At 44.6% G+C, this 24142-nt stretch overlaps 2 protein-coding genes across 5 annotated transcripts in view; both read right to left on the reverse strand.

The window, feature by feature from the left end:
- LOC311115175 (protein Atg16l2-like) overlaps positions 1–3694 on the reverse strand; it is a 97494-nt gene extending 93800 nt beyond the window's left edge. For 2 of the 4 annotated variants that reach the window (XM_084190379.1, XM_084190378.1), the window contains exon 1: positions 3380–3694. In XM_084190379.1, the coding sequence (XP_084046505.1) occupies positions 3380–3536 (157 nt within the window). In that variant the 5' untranslated portion in view covers positions 3537–3694. The remainder of the gene's footprint in view (positions 1–3379) is intronic. The other 2 variants (XM_084190380.1, XM_084190381.1) reach the window with 1 other exon arrangement.
- Positions 3695–4333: 639 nt separating this feature from the next.
- LOC311115171 (mitogen-activated protein kinase-binding protein 1-like) overlaps positions 4334–24142 on the reverse strand; it is a 65773-nt gene continuing 45964 nt past the window's right edge. Inside the window, exons 22-30 of the mRNA XM_084190374.1 lie at positions 21419–21778; positions 21134–21279; positions 19404–19516; positions 16332–16454; positions 14873–14993; positions 12486–12597; positions 10486–10552; positions 6674–7734; positions 4334–6118 (exon numbers count right to left, since the gene is read on the reverse strand). Of these exons, the coding sequence (XP_084046500.1) occupies positions 5864–6118; positions 6674–7734; positions 10486–10552; positions 12486–12597; positions 14873–14993; positions 16332–16454; positions 19404–19516; positions 21134–21279; positions 21419–21778 (2358 nt within the window). The 3' untranslated portion in view covers positions 4334–5863. The remainder of the gene's footprint in view (positions 6119–6673; positions 7735–10485; positions 10553–12485; positions 12598–14872; positions 14994–16331; positions 16455–19403; positions 19517–21133; positions 21280–21418; positions 21779–24142) is intronic.

Genomic DNA, 24142 nt, shown 5'->3' on the forward strand with positions numbered 1-24142 from the left:
GGCTCTGGCTGGGCCACTCAAGGACATTCAGAGACATGGTCTGAGAGTCCTTTAGGTGCCTTTTGGCAAACTCCAAGTGGGCTGTCATGTGCCTTTTACTGAGGAGTGACTTCCATCTGACCACTCTACCATGAAGGCCTGATTGGTGGAGTGCTGCAGAGATGGTTGTCCTTCTGGAAGGTTCTCCCATCGCCACAGAGTAACTCTGGAGCTCTGTCAGAGTGACCATCGGGTTCTTGGTCACCTCCCTGACCAAGGCCCTTCTCCCCCGATTGCTCAGTTTGGCCGGGCGGTCAGCTCTAGGAAGAGTCTTGGTGGTTCCAAACTTCTTCCACTTAAGAATGATGGAGGCCACTGTGTTCTTGGGGACCTTCAATGCTGCAGAAATTTTTTGGTACCCTTGCCCAGAGCTGTGCCTCGATACAATCCTGTCTCGGAGCTCTACGTACAATTCCTTTGACCTGATGGCTTGGTTTTTGCTCTGACATGCACTGTCAACTGTGGGACTTATATAGACAGGTGTGTGCGCCTTTCCAAATCATGTCCAATCAATTGAATTTACCCCAGGTGGACTCCGATCAAGTTGTAGAAACATCTCAAGGATGATCAATGGAAATAGGATGCACCTGAGCTCAATTTCGAGTCTCATAGCAAATGGTCTGAATACTGAAACGTATGTTTCTTATTTTTTATAAATTTGCTATAATGTCTAAAAACCTGTTCAAGGGGTCTGCATACTTTCCGAAGGCACTGTACATGGCGGAGGCTCAATCAAGCTAGTCATCTTGACTACTTTCATTTTCACTGGCACCAAAAGTTAAGAGTGTTGATAGGGGACAGAATGTGTTTAGTGGAGATGGAAGAGACTGAAATGAAAAACATATGCTTAAAGCATTTTGCTTCCACTTTCAAAATATAATTTGGTGAATCATGGACGATTTGTAACAAGTTTCTGTAAATAATTTTTGGTAGCATTTTTATGTTGAACATTCATAAAGAATTGTGCATTTTCCCCCAATTTTCCATCCAGTTCACTTTATTTTGTAACATATTACACTTGATTGTTCTTGAATAAGTTCTTCCATTTCTTTTTGTATTTCCTCTAACGTATTCTGTGCCTCTATGGTACTGGTACTTCTTATTGCGATCCCATCTGTGCCTTAAACTCCATTTCCTTGGTTAATTTGACCGAAATTGTTTTAAGACATGTATAGCTTTGAAGAGAAAGTGTCCCATACAATAAGGAGATATGCAGTATCTATGTTATGCAGGAACAGTCAGTTACAGTTGAAGTCGGAAGTTTACATACACCTTAGCCAAATACATTTAAACAATTCCTCATATTTAATCCTAGTAAAAATTCCCTGTCTTAGGTCAGTTAGGATCACCACTTTATTTTAAGAATGTGAAATGTCTGAATAATAGTAGAGAGATTGATTTACTTCAGCTTTTATTTCTTTCATCACATTCCCAGTGGGTCAGAAGTTTACATACACTCAATTAGTATTTGGTAGCATTCCCTTTAAATTGTTTAACTTGGGTCAAACGTTTCGGGTAGCCTTCCACAAGCTTCCCACAATAAGTTGGGTGAATTTTGGCCAATTCCTCCTGACAGAGCTGGTGTAACTGAGTTAGGTTTGTAGGCCTCCTTGCTCGCACACGCTTTTTCAGTTCTGCCCACAAATGTTCTATAGGATTGAGGTCAGGGCTTTGTGATGGCCACTCCAATACCTTGACTTTGTTGTCCTTAAGCCATTTTGCCACAACTTTTGAAGTATACTTGGGGTCATTGTCCATTTGGAAGACCCATTTGCGACCAAGCTTTAACTTCCTGACTGATGTCTTGAGATGTTGCTTCAATATATCCACATAATTCTCCTTCCTCATGATGCCATCTATTTTGTGAAGTGCACCAGTCCCTCCTGCAGCAAAGCACCCCCACAGCATGATGCTGCCACCCCTGTGCTTCACGGTTGGGATGGTGTTCTTCGGCTTGCAAGCATTCCCCTTTTTCCTCCAAACATAACGATGGTCATTATGGCCAAACAGAACAGAGGACATTTCTCCAAAAAGTACGATCTTTGTCCCCATGTGTAGTTGCAAACCGTAGTCTGGCTTTTTTATGGCGGTTTTGGAGCAGTGGCTTCTTCCTTGCTGAGCAGCCTTTCAGGTTATGTCGATATAGGACTTGTTTGACTGTGGATATAGATTATTTTGTACCAGCATCTTCACAAGGTCCTTTGCTGTTGTTCTGGGATTGATTTTCACTTTTCGCACCAAAGTACGTTCATCTCTAGGAGACAGAACGCGTCAGGAAGCGGTATGACTATAGTTTGTTAACAAGACATTTGTGGAGTGGTTGAAAAACGAGTTTTAATGACTCCAACCTAAGTGTATGTAAACTTCCGACTTCAACTGTATATATTTTCATCCATTAGGCTTTGATTAAATTTCCAATGTCCTAGCCCACATGGAAATTCATTTCTATGGCTGTTGGCAACAGAAGATTTGTTGGGAAACTTTCCAAATGTCGACAAAACCAGATATGCTAGACAAGGTGGGATCTTTTTGTTTTGGTAAAATCAATTATGCGAAATGTCAGTGGAAACGCTTGTATGCGCAAATATTGATATAACTATCATACTGAAGTACATTTGGAGTCACGCGACGACATGTGTGGTCCTCCCACTACAACGCCTCAGGAAAGCATGCAGTTTATTAGGCTACAGATTAAATAAATGATGATGAACTTCACAGGGTGCTGAAAGTGCAAGGTGATGCGCCTTTCCAATACATATTGAGGGTCTTACTTATACTGGTGACATGATCATCGATGCTTGGTTGCAGTTTGACAAATAATCTTGCTCTTTTGTCCATAATAATCTCATCATGTAGACTAGTTTACCTGCACTGTATCTGCCAGCGGTTGGCTGGAGCGCACCTGCCAAGACCAGAGTAGGAACATCTGCTATTTAACGCAACAGTTTGTGACAAAACTATCCGTAGAGTTGAAAATGCGATGCAACATTAGATTTTTTATCGGTACATGAACATTTCAGCGAAAAGGTAGGCCTACATGTTGTGTGCACTACGTCATCACGCACTGATTTTAACCGCAAAAAGTGAATTTTGTGGAAACACCACTGGTGGGTAAATTCGCATTTGTTTCATGCGGATTCTATAATATTCGCATGAAAATCTGTCGCCAGTTGGATGGAAACATAGCTAGTTAGTGTTGCTGCATGACAGTATTTCCAGAACTTCCTTGAATCGGAAAACTAATCTTGCTTAAGCCTTTTTAGGCTATCTGAAAGAAACTACAACTACTTTTTTTTTTTTTTTTTTTACACAAGACCTTCAGAAAAGAACGTCTACATACATGACCGTATGACATCTTGAAACATCGCCTTCTGATACTTATCCCGGTGTTTGAGTTGGCGGATGACATGTCGTTTCCATGAGTCGGCCGTCTTCTGGGTGTTGATCTTCCGTTCGACTTTAGACGCCTCGCTACATTCCACTCCTAGCGCCGCCATGATATACTACTAGTCCTACAGCTAGTTAGTCTGTTACTAAACGTCATTGCCAAATAGTTTAGTCTACTGTATATCAGAGAAACATTACATTTTCAATTTCAATTAAATCTCTACCGAGGCTGCAAGGCTGTCAACATGGAAGTGACAGGCGGTCCAGCGAACAACAACTTTCCTAGCCAATCAGATGCAATTGACCATTATTTTCCTGAGTCCGACTGGACTCGTCATCGTCGTCATTGAAAACGTGTTAGGGCAGGACACGCCCGTGCTGAAGTACAATGCATATTAAAATCTGTGTGAATGTGAACACTGTCGAACTCCCCAGTATATATGCCGCGTTCACGTTCTAGTCGGAAATAGGAAACTCGGGCATTTCCGACCTGCTAACTGGTTGTAGTTATTCACATGCTGCGTTCCACCAGTTAGCAAGCCGGCAAATTCGAAGTTTCCTGGTTCCGATTAGCACGTCAACGCGGCACTAGGCTAACTCCAATTAAAATAATTTATACATATGGGTCAGCAGAAATTGCACGACTGAATCAAGACAATGAGCAATTGGCCTACTGTACTACATTTCAAAGGAGATCTCCCCCCCCCCAGACTTCCTCCAGCAGGTCCGGTGTTGGGTGGTTCTCTCTACTTCCTTCAAGGATGATCCCTGCTTCTTTAAGTTCTGGCTCAGCAGAAGTTCTCCACAGACCTCTTCCAGACCTTCAACTGTTCCTGGTTCCTGGTTCCCCCCCCGGGGTTCCAGGTTAAAGCTAGTATGGTTGTCGTATGGAGAACACGCAAAGCAATATGTAAAACACGTTTATTACAAATTCTTAGTAAAATAGACATTTCGTATGAACGCAACAGCAGAAGGGTAAAATATTACAAATATTTACATTGAAATTTAACAAATTTCACGACAAACCATGAAGTACACAGTGAAACACCACAGGGACTGTGCAAACACTGCAGGTGACGGTGACACTAGTATACCCATCTGATTCCATAATATGCTATTTTTGAGAAATAGGCCATAGCATAATACAGCCCTTAACACTAGTGTATGTTGGCTCTAACCTCAATAGGAATCAATCAGACACCGAGCTTAAAACAAAACTTTAATACTGAACTTAAAACTTGACTACTAGATAGAGAACTCCTCAGTATGAAATAGCAAACATACCGGTACACAAATACCTGGACAGGGTCCAAATAAAATGTTACACCGTAATTAATAAGAGTTAAAAAAAAAATGTAAACACTGATTTAAAGCGTGTCACTTTGGTTGTGGCTGAATGACTCCTCATTGGACTGCTTTGATGCTCAATAGATCATGTTTGAAATAAAGTGTCAATGGCTACAAGGCTAGATACAGAATGGGATATGGACCAGGGCTCATAGCCACAAAGCATCTCCAAAGGAGTGCTGATCGGGGATCTGCCCATGTAATCGTATTCAGAAAAAAACAACAAGATGCTTTGTGGATACGGGCCCTGGGGTAACTTCAAGCAGACCACCATTGAGAGCTAAATAACCCAAGAATGACAACGGCGATCACACGAAAACGGACAGACAAACGGCTATCACAAAGACAGACAAACGGCTATCACACAAAGAAGACAAAACAAGAGCTTAAATTAAGTAATAAGCAAAAGAAATAAAACATCCATAAAGATAAATAGGATCATAAGACAAAGCTAAAAATAAAGATTTTAAACAAGTTGGAGACTTTAAACTAGATGGTGAAGCATGTATTTACCACTGATTTATTTCAGTCAGTCTCTAATGCCGTGCTAAAACATTCACAAAAGGTATGGCTTAAAACAAATCTAAATAAACATTCTAATATACACAGACAGTCTTCCGGTCAGGTTTAAAGGTGCTGTTGATTAAAAAGGCCAGGATGCTATTGAAACAGCCTGGTGGAAAAGGGCCAGGATGCTATTGAAACAGCCTGGTGGAAAAGGGCCAGGATGCTATTGAAACAGCCTGGTGGAAAAGGGACAGGATGCTCTTGAAACAGCCTGGTGGAAAAGGGAAAGCATCCAATTGTTCTCATATGGTTGATATTTGCTTCCCGTAAGGACGTCTTGCTAGGGTCATGTCTAGAATATGTTAAAACTTGCATATTCGAGTTACATCAGGGATAATATTTGCATTTTAGCTAACCCTAATCCCTTTCCTAATCTTAACCTAATTCTAATTCGCTACGTTAGTTCTCCTAACCTGCAGCGGGGCATTCCCATCTAGGCAAACCCATCAGCTAGCTGCTGCCCATCGCTACGTTAGTTCTCCTAACCTGCAGCGGGGCATTCCCATCTAGGCAAACCCATCAGCTAGCTGCTGTCCATCTTCTTCTCAGCGATGCACAGCAGCATCTCAGAGTATTTCTCCAGTAGAGCGACGGTCCGGTCATCTCTCAGCTGGCGACCTGGAGAGTCCTCCGGGGGACAGGGGGCGCTGTGACCTGCTGCTGACCTCGGACCTGAAGGAACCAGAGAGTCCAGCTCCGTCTGCGCGACACAGAAGGCCTCTTTTAAAATGGCCGACATCTGGCCCTGCTGCTCTGGGCCGTCTGTAATGCAGCGGACCTGTGAGAGAACAGAGACAGAGAGACAACGTTGTATCGGTCTCGGTGGCGGTGTCCGTGCGCTCAGACGCCATAATGGGACAGATATAATGTTGCGATCCCTCTACATCTCTACGCGACAACGGAACGGGGAAAGAATGAGAAGTGAATTTAATCTGGTATTTTATGATTATCAGTGAAATTAACAAATGTATAAAATATCGATTACTATGCATTGCAAGACTATAAATGACCAACCACCCAGCATTGGAGTAGTTAGAAAGTTTATTCCCCTGCTTTTGAGAGGAGCTGGCTACTGTACCGGGAGACTAAAAGCATTTGCGCTAAGCTAACGACATGCTAACTTCAATAATCTCCAAACTGGACGCAGTGACAACTAGTATCCATGAGTTCTGACTCTCTGGCTAAGTAGATAAACCACTCAACTCTCTACATCAGCAGTATCCCTTTAAAGGATAAAGGCTTAGTTGAAACGTTTGACAGGCTGGTTGAAGTTGATAACACATGCATCTTTGAAAAGCTAGTGAATATTGTTTTCATTCGTTTGTAATCTGACCTTGTTGTAGAATGTGATGGCTCTTCTCATGGTGTGCCTCAACTCGTTGGCCACCTGGTGACACATCTGAAGGTTCAGCGTTTCCTCTAATGAGTCACCATGGAGACCAGAGTCACCATGGAGACCAGAGTCACCATGGAGAGGGAAAGAACAGGCAGAACCAGGACTGTCGCTAGCCTGCTGCTGCAGGGGCAGATGGGAGGGGCTCTCAGTGAGCTGGGCCTGAGGGAGGGTTGGGCTCAGACGGGGGGCCGGGGCCATGGCGGGGGTGGGGGCCGGGGCCATGGCGGGGGTGGGGTCCGGGGCCATGGCGGGGGTGGGGGCCGGGGCCATGGCGGGGGTGGGGGCCGGGGCCATGGCGGGGGTGGGGGCCGGGGCCATGGCGGGGGCCGGGGCCATGGCGGGGGCCGGTGCCAGGCTGCTGCGGGGCCCTGAGGATCCTCCCCGTGGCCCCAGGCTGTCCTCCATGTTACGGAGGTACCTCTTCGCCTCCTTCCCCAAAGAACGCATCTCAGTGGGGGTGACCAGGGCGTGGCGTGCCGGGCGAGTTGAGTCTCCGATCCCCCTCTGGGACTTGTGGGAGGCCAGAGGGAAGGGGAGGGTTAGGGTGGGGGGGTCAGAGGGCACAGCCAGGTCCAGGTGGAGAGCTGCTCTGGCTCTGTGGTTCCCTGCAGGAGAAGGAGGGACGGAGGGAGGCTGGCTGGCAGGAGCAGGAGGCTCCACTGAGGAAGTGGTGGTGGTGGTGTGGGATACAGGGGGCTGGGCAGAGGGTGGTAGATTATCCTTGCACTCCGGGTCTGTAATGTTCTGGAGGTCCTGGAGGGATGAGGCTCTCGCCTCCACGATCTTCCCTCCAGCAGGGTGCTCCTCAGTCGGGGAGATGTTCAGGCCCTCACCCTGGGACCTCTTGGCTCTGGAGCTGGTGGTGGTTCCCATGTAGCTCTGGCGAGGAGGCCGGGTCAGGGGCTCCTTGTCCAACCCGGGCTGGGAGGGTTTGAGGGTGGAGCTGAATGATGATGGTGGACCACTAGACTGAGACCTCAGGGTCTTATCTGTCACATCTGACGGGTTGGAACATAAAGACTACAGGTCAATGACACTGAGGGTTGGAACATAAAGACTACAGGTCAATGACACTGAGGGTTGGAACATAAAGACTACAGGTCAATAACACTGAGGGTTGGAACATAAAGACTACAGGTCAATAACACTGAGGGTTGGAACATAAAGACTACAGGTCAATAACACTAAGGGTTGTTTACGGCACTGTTTCTCAATCCTGGTCCAGGAGTGGACATCTTTGGGTTCCCAGGACCAGGATTGAGAAACGCTGGTATACTGTAGCATAAAGTACCACAGTGCATTCTAGAAGCCAGATTATCACCCCGTGTGGTCTATAATCAGACCAGGCTGCCATCACCAGAGGAACCCAGACGGTGGAACCCAGACGGTGGAACCCAGACGGTGGAACCCAGACGGTGGAACCCAGTGAGAGATGGAGACAAAAGATACAGAGAACAGAGTCTAGCTTCCCCATGACACAAGGTGAGTCACAGTAATCAATGCTGTGGTGGATCGACCACACACACACCTCCCAGAGTATCTCTCCAGTGTAGTACAGCTATGGTTTTGCGGCTGCGTAGGGGGGGGCGGGGTTGGGGAGTCTGCTGGACCGAAGAGGAGCGCCGCTTTAAAGATGCTGGATGACACTTCACACCCCTCACTGGATTGTTACAGCAACCGTCAACCAGCCACCAGACAGACAGACAGACCATCAATCAGCAAAACAGACAGACAGACAGACAGACCGACCATCAATCCGCAAAACAGACAGACAGACAGACAAGCCCACATCATTAAGCAGACCTCTTTAGCCCCGCTGGATGGCACTTCACCACTCTGACTGGATTATTTTAGCAACCAGCAGATCGAGAGATAACAGGTTCATACCACACTCACTACAGCCTACACCACACCAGGGTTTCTGTTAGCCGGTAGGTAAATGCTGGCTTTTGGCCGTTTAAAAAAATGAAAAGCCTATAAAATGATTGCCGCCAAATTGTCCTGAAGAAAAAGAAAATCCATTGTAAAATAATGGTGACTATCCCAGTTTCCAGTGTGCCATTCGAGAGGAGATTCGTTCTCCAAAACAGAGTAAAGACGTCCTCCCAAACGCTCCTTCTTGAGGACAAAGTAATGGGGCTGATGTGCATCAAGCGGCTCCAAGGAGTTGGGACAGTTTTGACTTCCCAACAGCAGCGGCTCACTTTGAGCAGGCCAAGGTCTGCCGCCGCCAACACAAGTAAATGATTGTGTTGGTCAGACCCGGTCCCAGCAGTTCTGCTGCCTCCCTAGGCAAGATCAACATATGCTGCCCCTGTGTCACGTATAGTATAACGATTTGGAATGGATTGATAGAGTAATGATGTGTATCATGAGCAATTGGTGCATTTCAGTTGAGCTTATACAGTAGCACTTGTAAACGAAACATTGTTGTCAACTTATTACATCGGATAGAGTTACAATGTTGTAATCATTAGACAGCCAACTGTCTATAGTAGGAAACAGTGTTGTTATCAATAAGCCACTTACATCACACGACACGAGTCACGACAGTTCAAATTACAATAACCATTACAGTTCTACTGGATGTTAATAAATGTTAAGAGAGATATCATTTGAGCTTTGGAAACGAGTGCTTTCATAAATGCATTGGCTCAGGCCTTATTTCACAGGCTGGTTAATTGAGAAAGAGCTTATGTTTTATGAATTTCCCTTATTTACATATCGAATTTGATTGTCCAACATCAATTTGATAATTTCTTCATTTTGTGGCTGCCTAGAGTGTCCCCCTTTCCCACTGCTGTGGTGCTGACTCACAGCGGAAATGGGGAGTGGGGGGGGCCGGCCAAGCCACAGCTTTTATCAAATTAACGTCAAAAGTTGATATTTTCTGCATTTTAGCCAACCCTAACCCTTTTCCTAACTTTAACCTAATTCTCCTAACCTGCTACATTAATTCTCCTAACCTGCTACGTTAATTCTCCTAACCTGCTACGTTAATTCTCCTAACCTGCTACGTTAATTCTCCTAACCTGCTACGAAAAGTCAAATCTGACGTTAATTTGACAAAAGCTGGATCCCTTCTAGCCTTGACCGGCCGGCCCTGGTGTTTCCTAGACAACCATGTTGTGTTATTTATTAGGGCTAATTCAGCCTAGGCTAAATTAAATTAGAAAGTCCTAGATTGTTTTTGAAAACAGCTGTGTTGTTATTTATTATTTAAATAACAAATAGCCTTTAGGCCAGGTCGTTCGCAAATTACATTATACGAATATTATATTTACATTTTTTTTTTTTTTTTTTTGGTAGTTATTTCTTTAAAATGATATTCATTTATGATTTATAGCAGGGGTGAAGAAGCAGCGGGCGACGTTTCGCTTTTCAATAAAACCCGTCATGTTGGTATGAGAACATCGTTCTACTTTATAAATTTTTTTTATAAAAAAATAATGATATGCCATTTAGCAGACGCTTTTATCCAAAGCGACTTAGTCATGTGTGCATAAATTTTTACGTATGGGTGGTCCCGGTGATCGAACCCACTACCCTGGCGTTACAAGCGCCGTGCTCTACCAATTGAGCTACAGAGGACCATAACTTCACAGGCTAATTTCTATTCTGTTAAGATTAAGTACAATAATTGGAATGTGATTTTGAGCACCTAATCCGTTAACATGTCCGGTAAAGTTCTAAAATGTCCAGTAAATTAAAATCTTACCACATCAGTCTACCTCTAGATTAGTACTCACCGGAGGTCTGGCTCTCCTCTTGAAGACATTCTGTAGCACTGCTCACAAGGAACTGCTTTGAGTTGGCCTGTAGATAGCAAAAACATCTTCAGTGATCCACATGTCTGACTTTCATGAAATCTTATGGAAGATTTACACCAAAATATGATTTACATGCATCTCAGGTTAGGATCTGGCCCCATATATCTTGGCCCCCGGTTTGTATCTTGTGTTCTGCGTGTTGGTGACGAACTAACCTCGCACAGCGGATATAAGCCTGGTAAATCAACCATTCAAAGCTGGCCTTAGTGGGAGTGACCATAGAATTATTTGGGGATGACATTACTGAGTAAAGTATTTGTCATTATTACATTTTAGCGAATCATTCGACTGTGAGGCGTGGCTCCAAATGGAGGCAGGACTTTGGTAGGAACTTGGTAAGCTAGCAAAAACATTCTCCCTAACCTCAAAAGGGAGAAGAACAAAATATTTCATACCTTCCAACTAGCAAAGGACATAGCTACAGTTATAATAATAATAATAATAATAATATGCCATTTAGCAGACGCTTTTATCCAAAGCGACTTACAGTCATGCGTGCATACATTTTTGTGTATTGGTGGTCCCGGGGATCGAACCCACTACCTTGGCGTTACAAGCGCCGTGCTCTACCAGCTGAGTCAGAAGTCAGAAGTCAGAAGTTTACATACGCCTTAGCCAAATACATTTAAACTCAGTTTTTCACAATTCCTTACATTTAATCCTAGTAAAGATTCCCTGTCTTAGGTCAATTAGGATCACCACTTTATTTTAAGAATGTGAAATGTCAGAATAATAATAATAATAATATAGTTTGTTAACAAGAAATTTGCGGAGTGTTTGAAAAACGAGTATTAATGACTCCAACCTAAGGTGGATGTAAACGTCCGACTTCAAATGTAGCTACTGAGTGGCTTCACGAGAAGAACAAAGACTACACCCCTAAAATCTGAGGTCGACGTGTGTCGCGCTTGTGGAGAAAACTATCCCAATAAGAGTTTAAAGCCAAGACGTCGGACCGATACGACAACCAAGAGGTCGGACCGATACGACAACCAAGAGGTCGGACCGATACGACAACCAAGAGGTCGGACCGATACGACAACCAAGAGGTCGGGCCGATACGACAACCAAGAGGTCGGGCCGATACGACAACCAAGAGGTCGGGCCGATACGACAACCAAGAGGTCGGGCCGATACGACAACCAAGAGGTCGGGCCGATACGACAACCAAGAGGTCGGGCCGATACGACAACCAAGAGGTCGGGCCGATACGACAACCAAGAGGTCGGACCGACACGACAACCAAGACGTCGGACCGATACGACAGGCACAAGACACGTGGGGGAAGGTGTTGTGGGAAATGATTGGTTGGTAGATTAAGCCGATTACAGGTCCAATGTAACAGTAGTTTTTTTTTTTATCTCAATGTCATAATTTCTGGGTAACAATTAAGTATCTTACTAAGATTGTTTTCAATTAAAATGGTCAAAAAGAAACAAAAATAGCTTCTTAGCAAATAGCAACTCCTGAAGCAAGAATTCTTCTAGGACTGTCTGGGAGTGGTCTGAGGAAAACTGAAAACAAGCTGTTATTAGCAGAGGTTTGGATCTCTTATTGGTCTATAAACTAATTAACCGCCTAGTGATGTCACCAGACAGGCCAAAACTCCATCCCACCAAAACAGGCAGAAATTTCAGGCGGTCTTTTCAAACAGTTCTTACACCAAAAGGCTATTTATCATAATTTTCACAATTTCACAGTATTATTCCAACGTCAGTGTGGAAATATATATATAAAACACAGGAAAATTACTTTTTGACCGCACTGGGCCTTTAAACCAATGAGTAATGACCCGGGAGAAATCTCCCGCCACTCTGTATCCTAACGAAGGCCAATATTAACGTCGCAATTCTACCAGACCTTCCGCACATTTGGCCGGAAGTGTCTGCGAACAAGATAAGTGAGGAACAGGCCAATACCTGAGTGGTGTTGAGGCTGGGGGCCGGGGTCGAGTCAGGAGAGGAGAGGCTGCTGGGCTCCTCAGTGATGCTGGGCGGGAGAGGAGCGGGTCGCAGGGCGGCACCAGGACCACTAACGTGCCACACAGACACGAAACGGGACAGGGTTAAAAACTAAACAACTACACACTGCATGATTGAATGAATACATCTATTGATGTTCCTGGACACATCATCCGCGATGTATGTGAATACTAACTACACACTGCATCAATACTAACTACACACTGCATCAATACTAACTACACACTGCATCAATACTAACTACACACTGCATCAATACTAACTACACACTGCATCAATACTAAACTACACACTGCATCAATACTAAACTACACACTACTAAACTACACACTGCATCAATACTAACTACACACTGCATCAATACTAAACTACACACTGCATCAATACTAACTACACACTGCATCAATACTAAACCACACACTGCATCAATACTAAACTACACACTGCATCAATACTAAACTACACACTGCATCAATACTAAACTACACACTGCATCAATACTAAACTACACACTGCATCAATACTAACTACACACTGCATCAATACTAACTACACACTGCATCAATACTAACTACACACTGCATCAATACTAACTACACACTGCATCAATACTAAACTACACACTGCATCAATACTAACTACACACTGCATCAATACTAAACTACACACTGCATCAATACTAAACTACACACTGCATCAATACTAAACTACACACTGCATCAATACTAACTACACACTGCATCAATACTAACTACACACTGCATCAATACTAACTACACACTGCATCAATACTAACTACACACTGCATCAATACTAACTACACACTGCATCAATACTAAACTACACACTGCATCAATACTAACTACACACTGCATCAATACTAAACTACACACTGCATCAATACTAACTACACACTGCATCAATACTAACTACACACTGCATCAATACTAACTACACACTGCATCAATACTAAACTACACACTGCATCAATACTAACTACACACTGCATCAATACTAACTACACACTGCATCAATACTAACTACACACTGCATCAATACTAAACTACACACTGCATCAATACTAACTACACACTGCATCAATACTAACTACACACTGCATCAATACTAACTACACACTGCATCAATACTAAACTACACACTGCATCAATACTATCTACACACTGCATCAATACTAACTACACACTGCATCAATACTAACTACACACTGCATCAATACTAACTACACACTGCATCAATACTAACTACACACTGCATCAATACTAAACTACACACTGCATCAATACTAACTACACACTGCATCAATACTAACTACACACTGCATCAATACTAAACTACACACTGCATCAATACTAACTACACACTGCATCAATACTAACTACACACTGCATCAATACTAACTACACACTGCATCAATACTAAACTACACACTGCATCAATACTAACTACACACTGCATCAATACTAACTACACACTGCATCAATACTAACTACACACTGCATCAATACTAACTACACACTGCATCAATACTAACTACACACTGCATCAATACTAACTACACACTGCATCAATACAAAACTACACACTGCATCAATACAAAACTACACACTGCATCAATACTAACTACACACTGCATCAATACTAACTACACACTGCATCAATACTAACTACACACTGCATCAATACTAACTACACACTGCATCAATACTAACTACACACTGCATCAATACTAAACTACACACTGCATCAATACTAACTACACACTGCATCAATACTAACTACACACTGCATCAATACTAACTACACACTGCATCAATACTAAACTACACACTGCATCAATACTAACTACACACTGCATCAATACTAACTACACACTGCATCAATACAAAACTACACACTGCATCAATACTAACTACACACTGCATCAATACTAACTACACACTGCATCAATACTAACTACACACTGCATCAATACAGGGGGCAGGTGTGACTGATATGGTGAGGTGTTATTGAGGTATGGTGTTACTGAGGTAAGGTAAGGTATGGTTAGGTGTTACTGAGGTGAGGTGAGGTAAGGTGTGACTGAGGTAATGGTGCTTTCAAGACAACTGGGAACTCTGGGGAAAAAAACTAACTCAAATCATGACGTCAGCGCTCTTCAGCTCGGAAAGTCTGAGCTCTAGAAAGATGCCAGAGTTTCCGACTTGGATTACAGTTCCCAGTTGTCTTGAACGCACTGACGTCGGAGATTCCCGAGTTCCCAGTTGTTTTGAACGCGGCATAAGGTAAGGTGAGGTGTTACTGACCGGAGGCGGCTCTGGAAACGAGACAGGAAGCGTGTCGAGATGCTGAACCTGGGGTTGAGGAAGAGGCTCTCTGTCTCTAAGGGTGGAGGCTGCAGACTGGATAGGTCGGTCTCAAACTTCTCTACAGGGGCAGAATAGATATCAGTTATAGCTAGCTACAAACTGTACTTACAATGGGCTCCCGAGTGGCGCAGCGTTCTAAGGCACTGCAGCTCAGTGCTTGAGGCGTCACTACAGACCCCCTGGTTCGATTCCAGGCTGTATCACAACCGGCCGTGATTGGGAGTCCCATAGGGCGACGCACAATTGGCCCAGCGTCGGCCCGGGTTTGGCCGGTGCAGGCCGTCATTGTAAATAATAATTTGTTCTTAACTGACTTGCCTAGTTAATAAAGGTTAAATAAAAATAAACAATACATCCAAACTGTTCTTTTTAAAATGGGTAACGAGACACTAGCCTAGACTCAACCACATCTGTCCATCTGGCTGGTCCATGGACTGGTTAGGGTTAGACCCAGACCAGTCTGGTCCATGGACTGGTTAGGGTTAGACCCAGACCAGTCTGGTCCATGGACTGGTTAGGGTTAGACCCAGACCAGTCTGGTCCATGGACTGGTTAGGGTTAGACCCAGACCAGTCTGGTCCATGGACTGGTTAGGGTTAGACCCAGACCAGTCTGGTCCGTGTACTGGTTAGGGTTAGACCCAGACCAGTCTGGTCCATGGACTGGTTAGGGTTAGACCCAGACCAGTCTGGTCCATGGACTGGTTAGGGTTAGACCCAGACCAGTCTGGTCCATGGACTGGTTAGGGTTAGACCCAGACCAGTCTGGTCCATGGACTGGTTAGGGTTAGACCCAGACCAGTCTGGTCCATGGACTGGTTAGGGTTAGACCCAGACCAGAGTATGTGAGCGGAGCTGGAGCGGAGCGTGTCCAATTTGACTGCAGCGCGGAGCGAGTTTCCCAAAGGCTGGCGCGTCGGCCTTCTCACCCGCTCCAATTTAGCTCAAGGTGACTTACAAAGATGAGGACCAAGAGCAAGAGGGAGGTAGGTGATGTAATGTCCACAACTAAAGAATCATTGTGGAATCTGAAAAGACACGTATCCCGAAAGCATGATTGTAATATAATATGCCATTTAGCAGACGCTTTTATCCAAAGCGACTTACAGTCATGTGTGCATACATTTTTACGTATGGGTGGTCCCGGGGATCGAACCCACTACCCTGGCGTCACAAGCGCCATGCTCTACCAATTGAGCTATGACTATGACATCCTGGCATTTAAATCATACTACTTCTTTTTTTTTTTTTCTGTGAGCGAGGAGCGGTTTTTAGCAGAGCTGTCGGAAAAAGGAGGTGGAGCGCTGGAGCAGTTGTGCACCGCTCTGTGAGAAAAGAGCTCAACTCCACTACCCTGACAAGAGGCTAGCGGCACACTACCACATTATCATCCGTACCCTCGTTGCTCAGGTGGTTGGCCATGGTGTCAAAGTGTTGTCTAAGGAGTGTCTGTGGATCTTCCTCTTCTTCCTCCACTCCAGAGCTACCTGTAGAACTCACCTGGCTCAGGGAGTCTGTATCTGCAGGGGGAGACAAGAGGAGAGGAGTCAGGGAGTCTGTATTGGCGAGGAGAGGAGTCAGGGAGTCTGTATCGGCGAGGAGAGGAGTCAGGGAGTCTGTATCGGCGAGGAGAGGAGAGGAGAGGTGTCAGGGAGTCTGTAACGGCGAGGAGAGGAGTCAGGGAGTCTGTATCGGCGAGGAGAGGAGTCAGGGAGTCTGTATCGGCAAGGAGAGGAGAGGTGTCAGGGAGTCTGTATCGGCGAGGAGAGGAGTCAGGGAGTCTGTATCGGCGAGGAGAGGAGTCAGGGAGTCTGTATCGGCGAGGAGAGGAGAGGAGTCAGGGAGTCTGTATCGGCGAGGAGAGGAGAGGTGTCAGGGAGTCTGTAACGGCGAGGAGAGGAGAGGTGTCAGGGAGTCTGTAACGGCGAGGAGAGGAGTCAGGGAGTCTGTATCGGCGAGGAGAGGAGTCAGGGAGTCTGTATCGGCGAGGAGAGGAGTCAGGGAGTCTGTATTGGCAAGGAGAGGAGTCAGGGAGTCTGTATTGGCAAGGAGAGGAGTCAGGGAGTCTGTATTGGCAAGGAGAGGAGTCAGGGAGTCTGTATTGGCAAGGAGAGGAGTCAGGGAGTCTGTATCGGCAAGGAGAGGAGTCAGGGAGTCTGTATTGGCAAGGAGAGGAGTCAGGGAGTCTGTATCGGCAAGGAGAGGAGTCAGGGAGTCTGTATTGGCAAGGAGAGGAGTCAGGGAGTCTGTATCGGCAAGGAGAGGAGTCAGGGAGTCTGTATCTGCAGGGGGAGGAGAGGAGTCAGGGAGTCTGTATCTGCAGGGGGAGGAGAGGAGTCAGGGAGTCTGTATCTGCAGGGGGAGGAGAGGAGTCAGGGAGTCTGTATCTGCAGGGGGAGGAGAGGAGTCAGGGAGTCTGTATCGGCGAGGAGAGGAGTCAGGGAGTCTGTATCGGCGAGGAGAGGAGTCAGGGAGTCTGTATCTGCAAGGAGAGGAGAGGAGTCAGGGAGTCTGTATCTGCGAGGAGAGGAGTTAGGGAGTCTGTATTGGCGAGGAGAGGAGTCAGGGAGTCTGTATTGGCGAGGAGAGGAGTCAGGGAGTCTGTATCGGCAAGGAGAGGAGTCAGGGAGTCTGTATCTGCAGGGGGAGGAGAGGAGTCAGGGAGTCTGTATCGGCGAGGAGAGGAGTCAGGGAGTCTGTATCGGCAAGGAGAGGAGTCAGGGAGTCTGTATCTGCAGGGGGAGGAGAGGAGTCAGGGAGTCTGTATCGGCGAGGAGAGGAGTCAGGGAGTCTGTATCGGCGAGGAGAGGAGTCAGGGAGTCTGTATCTGCAAGGAGAGGAGAGGAGTCAGGGAGTCTGTATCGGCAAGGAGAGGAGTCAGGGAGTCTGTATCGGCAAGGAGAGGAGTCAGGGAGTCTGTATCTGCAGGGGGAGGAGAGGAGTCAGGGAGTCTGTATCGGCGAGGAGAGGAGTCAGGGAGTCTGTATCGGCGAGGAGAGGAGTCAGGGAGTCTGTATCTGCAAGGAGAGGAGAGGAGTCAGGGAGTCTGTATCTGCGAGGAGAGGAGTTAGGGAGTCTGTATTGGCGAGGAGAGGAGTCAGGGAGTCTGTATTGGCGAGGAGAGGAGTCTGTATCGGCAAGGAGAGGAGTCAGGGAGTCTGTATCGGCAAGGAGAGGAGTCAGGGAGTCTGTATCGGCGAGGAGAGGAGTCAGGGAGTCTGTATCGGCAAGGAGAGGAGTCAGGGAGTCTGTATCGGCAAGGAGAGGAGTCAGGGAGTCTGTATCTGCAGGGGGAGGAGAGGAGTCAGGGAGTCTGTATCTGCAGGGGGAGGAGAGGAGTCAGGGAGTCTGTATCGGCAAGGAGAGGAGAGGAGTCAGGATCAACAACAACACTATTTGACATAGATTTCGGACACAGCCTATCTTGCCTACTACTTACTAAAACTGTGTACTAATCATACTGCATACTATTTTAGAACGTACTATTTAGTCAAATCGAATGCAGTAAGCAACAAATATCAACATACTAGGCTCCTCCTACTGAGAATATCATCATACTAGGCTCCTCCTACTGAGAATATCAACATACTAGGCTCCTCCTACTGAGAATACGTCATCTAATGCACAATACCATTGATTCCCGCCATTCGTTCATTTTGGTACAGCATGTCACCATATCTGATTATCATCTGTTGTCAAACTCAGGTGGGACATGTGACATGAAAAACAAATCTCTTCCTCAATAGTGTAAAGCAAATTCTACTAGATGAAAAGCCAAAATAATTATGAAATCCTGGCATTTAAAATCACACTACTTTTTTTTTTTTTTTTCTTTAATCACATCCAATAAAATGTTCTATTTTCGCATCCCCCAAAAAACTATTTAGAACACATTTAAACTATTTACATTTATTTTTACACACAAACATTATTGGAGACGGCCATGGTGATGGAAGGGCCCTGGACTCAGTCTATAGTAGTATTATAGTAGTAGAATTATAGTAACAGAGTAGTAGTAGTAATACTAGTATTATAGTAGTAGAGTACATGATAGTAGAGTAGTAGTAGTAATACTAGTTTTACCATCCTATGGCTAGAGTAGTAGAGTAGTATTAGTATTGTAGTAGAATAATAGTAGTATTATAGTAGTAATATTATAGAGTAGTAGTACAGTAGTATTAGTATTATAGTAGCATATACTAGTTTTACCATCCTATGGCTAGAGTAGTCGAGTAGTAGTAGTAGTAGTATTAGCAGCAGTATTAGTATTAAAGTAGTAATATTAGCAGCATTAGTAGTATTATAGTAGTAATATTATAGAGTAGTAGTAGTATTATAGTCGTGTAGTGGTAGTAATAGTATTATAGTAGTGTAGACTAGTCTTACCATCCTATGGCTACAGTAGTAGTATTGTAGTAGTATTGTAGTAGTATTAGTATTATAGTAGTAGTTGCGTATACTAGACCTACCATCCTGGGGTTGGTCCTGGCTCTCTGCAGAACCAACACAACAGGCGCTGTCTGGACTCAGCTCCTCCTCTCCTCCCCAGCCCTGCTGCTGCTGGTGCTGCTGGCCAAACTCACTGCACACACACACAGAGAGGAGACCCACACACACACACACACACACACACACACACACACACACACAGAGGAGATCCACACACACACACACACACACACACACACACACACACCAGGCATGCGTGCAAACATGTTTTAAAGGTATCGGTGTTGAAGCCACTATCCTGGCGTTGCAAGCACCATGCTCTACCAAGTGAGCTACAGAGGACCACCAGATATATACACAGCAGCATCATCACACAGCATCATCACACAACCTATAACAACCTCATACACACATCATCCCTACATAAACACAACCTCATACACACAGCATCACTACATAAACACAACCTCATACCCACAGCATCCCTACATAAACACAACCTCATACACACAGCATCCCTACATAAACACAACCTCATACCCACAGCATCCCTACATAAACACAACCTCATACACACAGCATCCCTACATAAACACAACCTCATACACACAGCATCCCTACATAAACACAACCTCATACACACAGCATCCCTACATAAACACAACCTCATACACACAGCATCCCTACATAAACACAACCTCATACACACAGCATCCCTACATAAACACAACCTCATACACACAGCATCCCTACATAAACACAACCTCATACACACAGCATCCCTACATAAACACAACCTCATACACACAGCATCCCTACATAAACACAACCTCATACACACAGCATCCCTACATAAACACAACATCCCTACATAAACACAACCACATACACACAGCATCATCACACAACCTATAACAACCTCATACACACAGCATCATCACACAACCTATAACAACCTCATACACACAGCATCATCACACAACCTATAACAACCTCATACACACAGCATCATCACACAACCTATAACAACCTCATACACACAGCATCCCTACATAAACACAACCTCATACACACAGCATCCCTACATAAACACAACCTCATACACACAGCATCCCTACATAAACACAACCTCATACACACAGCATCCCTACATAAACACAACCTCATACACACAGCATCCCTACATAAACACAACCTCATACACACAGCATCCCTACATAAACACAACCTCATACACACAGCATCCCTACATAAACACAACCTCATACACACAGCATCCCTACATAAACACAACCTCATACCCACAGCATCCCTACATAAACACAACCTCATACACACAGCATCCCTACATAAACACAACCTCATACACACAGCATCCCTACATAAACACAACCTCATACACACAGCATCCCTACATAAACACAACCACATACACACAGCATCCCTACATAAACACAACCACATACACACAGCATCATCACACAACCTATAACAACCTCATACACACAGCATCATCACACAACCTATAACAACCTCATACACACAGCATCCCTACATAAACACAACCTCATACACACAGCATCCCTACATAAACACAACCTCATACACACAGCATCCCTACATAAACACAACCTCATACCCACAGCATCCCTACATAAACACAACCTCATACACACAGCATCCCTACATCAAACTCATTTTGAGAGAACAGTAAATAGATTTCCAAGCAGACCGATCCACTCTCGCTCACCCCTCTCTTCCTCCAGTGGACAGCGTGGTGCTGTTGGCAGGGTAGAGGATGTAGCTACTCCTCTCTGGAGAGCTGAGGCCTGGACCAAACATGTCGTCACTGTCCGGTAGGGCCAGGAACCCAGGCCTCTGAAGAGACCCAGAACCCTAAACAACAACAACAACAACAACAAATATGTAAATGTAATGTTTGTCTGGACTGATTGGCAACAATATAGAACCATCGACATACCACTTCTGAGATAAAAAAAAAAGATTTGTGCGTAAAGTATCTCTTTAAACAGACCTGGTCTTCGTCGTCCTCCACCACCTCTTCCTCCTCCTCCATCACCACCTCTTCCTCCTCCTCCATCACCACCTCTTCCTCCTCCTCCATCACCACCTCTTCCTCCTCCTCCATCACCACCTCTTCCTCCTCCTCCTCTCCCAGCAGGCTGTCCAGGCTCTGAGGGTGGAAGTATGGATCTTCCTCCTCCTCCTCCTCCTCTCCTGGTCCCTCTGCTCTCCGGGGGGTGGGGGAGAGAGGGCGCTGCAGGCTGTGTGTCTCCAGGACAGCGCGGATGGCCAGGGGGTTGAGCTGCTCTGCCCAGCGCCCGCGCGGCTGGAGGGGGGCTGGCTGGAGCTCGGCGGTGCCTGCTGCAGGACCCTGACATAACAGAGAGACCATCTCAAATGACAAAAGGCTCTGTTAAAGTGCACTACATAGGGGATAGGGTTCCAATTGCAACATAGCCATAGAGGCAACATCTAACCATTAGAGTGAGGGAACCACCACAAGACTGAGTCACATCACTTAACATACAGCTACAGTCCTTCAGAAAGTATTCATACCTAGTGGGGTTGAAAAGTAATAAAGGGGAGTATATATATAAAAAAACAAAAAATTAAAATAAAAAAAACATGGGGGATTGGAAGTGATGCAGACAATTACATTGATAGAAGATACAATCTATCTGCAATATTAAGCTGATCCATCCCCCCAAAATAATTATAAAAAAATAATAAATAAATAAAATAAATAACATTAAAAATAAAACATTAAAAATAAAAAGTATTCATACCTCTCTACTGAACATACAGCTAGTGCCATTAGAACGTATTCATACCCCTCTACTTAACATACAGATACAGTACTTCAGAATGTATTCATACCCCTCTACTGAACATACAGCTAGTGCCATTAGAATGTATTCATACCCCTCTACTGAACATACAGCTAGTGCCATTAGAATGTATTCATACCTCTACTGAACATACAGCTAGTGCCATTAGAATGTATTCATACCTCTCTACTGAACATACAGCTAGTGCCATTAGAATGTATTCATACCCCTCTACTGAACATACAGCTAGTGCCATTAGAATGTATTCATACCCCTCTACTTAACATACAGATACAGTACTTCAGAATGTATTCATACCCCTCTACTTATTCCACATTGTGTTACAGCCTGAATTCTAAATGGATTAAATATATTTTTTTCACCTCACCCATCTACACACAATACTCCATAATGAAAAAGTTAAAATATGTTTTTACAAATTCTGGCACATTTATTGAAAATTAAATACAGGAATCTAAGTTGCATAGGTATTCAAACCCCTGAGTCAATACATGTTTTTATTTTTTATTATTTTTATTTTACCTTTATTTAACTAGGCAAGTCAGTTAAGAACAAATTCTTATTTACAATGACGGCCTACACCGGCTAAACCCGGGTCGACGCTGGGCCAATTGTGCGCCGCCCAATCACGGCCGGATTGTGATACAGCCTGGAATTTAACCAGGGTCTGTAGTGACGTTTCCCAGTTTTGAATGTTCTAAATCATATAGTGTAAGAACACTTTTAAAGCCTCAAAGGATAAGATGATCCAACTTTCAAAAGGACTCCTTTTCGGCTAGCCACAGCAGTCAACTAGCTAGCCGGCTGTTTAGCTTTCTAACACGTTCACTCATTTCTTTCTAAACGATTAACAAGCTAGTTAGCTAACGTACCACATGTTCTTGTCAAACTGTCAACAGAGTAGCTAGCAAGCAACAAGATGTGCTGAATAAGTCTAAAACCCACGAGGGAAAATAAAATCAGATTTGACCGTTCAGACAAGTCACATGGCCAGAAATCAGATTTATATCTGACTTCAAACCACCTACAAAGGTGGTTTGAAATGCGGCTTGAAATATCCGATTCCATGTGCGTTTTGGCTGTTCAGACTGCAGGAAAAAGAAAAAAGATTATATATGGAAATAAATAGGATTTGAGACAGTTCAAACTGCCAATGTGAACACGACTTAACAGCATTGCACACCTTGATTGTACATTATTTGCCCATTATTCTTTTCAAAATTCTTCAAGCTCTGTCAAATTTGTTTTTGATCGTTGCTAGACAACCATTTTCAAGTTTTGCCATAGATCTTCATGCAGCTTTATACAGTAAAGCCAGGCCCAACCAATCAGAATGAGTTTTTCCCCACAAAGCCGGATGTAGAGGTCCTGGGCTGGTGTGGTTACACATGGTCTGCGGATGTGAGGCCGGTAGGACGTACTGCCAAATTCTCTAAAACGACGTTGGAGGCGGCTTATGGTAGAGAAATTACCATTCAATTCTCTGGCAACAGCTCTGGTGAACATTCCTGCAGTCAGCATGCCAATTGCATGCTCCCTCAAAACTTGAGACACCTGTGGCATTGTGTTGTGTGACAAAACTGCACATTTTAGAGTGGCCTTTTATTGTTCCCAGCACAAGGTGCACCTGTGTAGTGACCATGCTGTTTAATCAGCTTCTTGATATGCCACACCTGTCAGTTTTATGGATTATATTGGCAAAGGATAAATGCTCACTAACAGGGATGTAAACAAATTTGTGCACAATTTTAGAGAAAAAAGCTTTTTTGCGTATGGAACATTTCTGGCATTTTTTATTTCAGCTGATGAAACATGGGCCCAACACTTTACATGTTGCGTTTATATTTTTGTTCAGTGTAAGTCAAAACTAACTCGGCCACTCAGGA

Source organism: Coregonus lavaretus (assembly GCF_964263955.1).
Source record: "Coregonus lavaretus genome assembly, contig: HAP1_SCAFFOLD_268, whole genome shotgun sequence".
Taxonomy (NCBI): Eukaryota; Metazoa; Chordata; class Actinopteri; order Salmoniformes; family Salmonidae; genus Coregonus; species Coregonus lavaretus.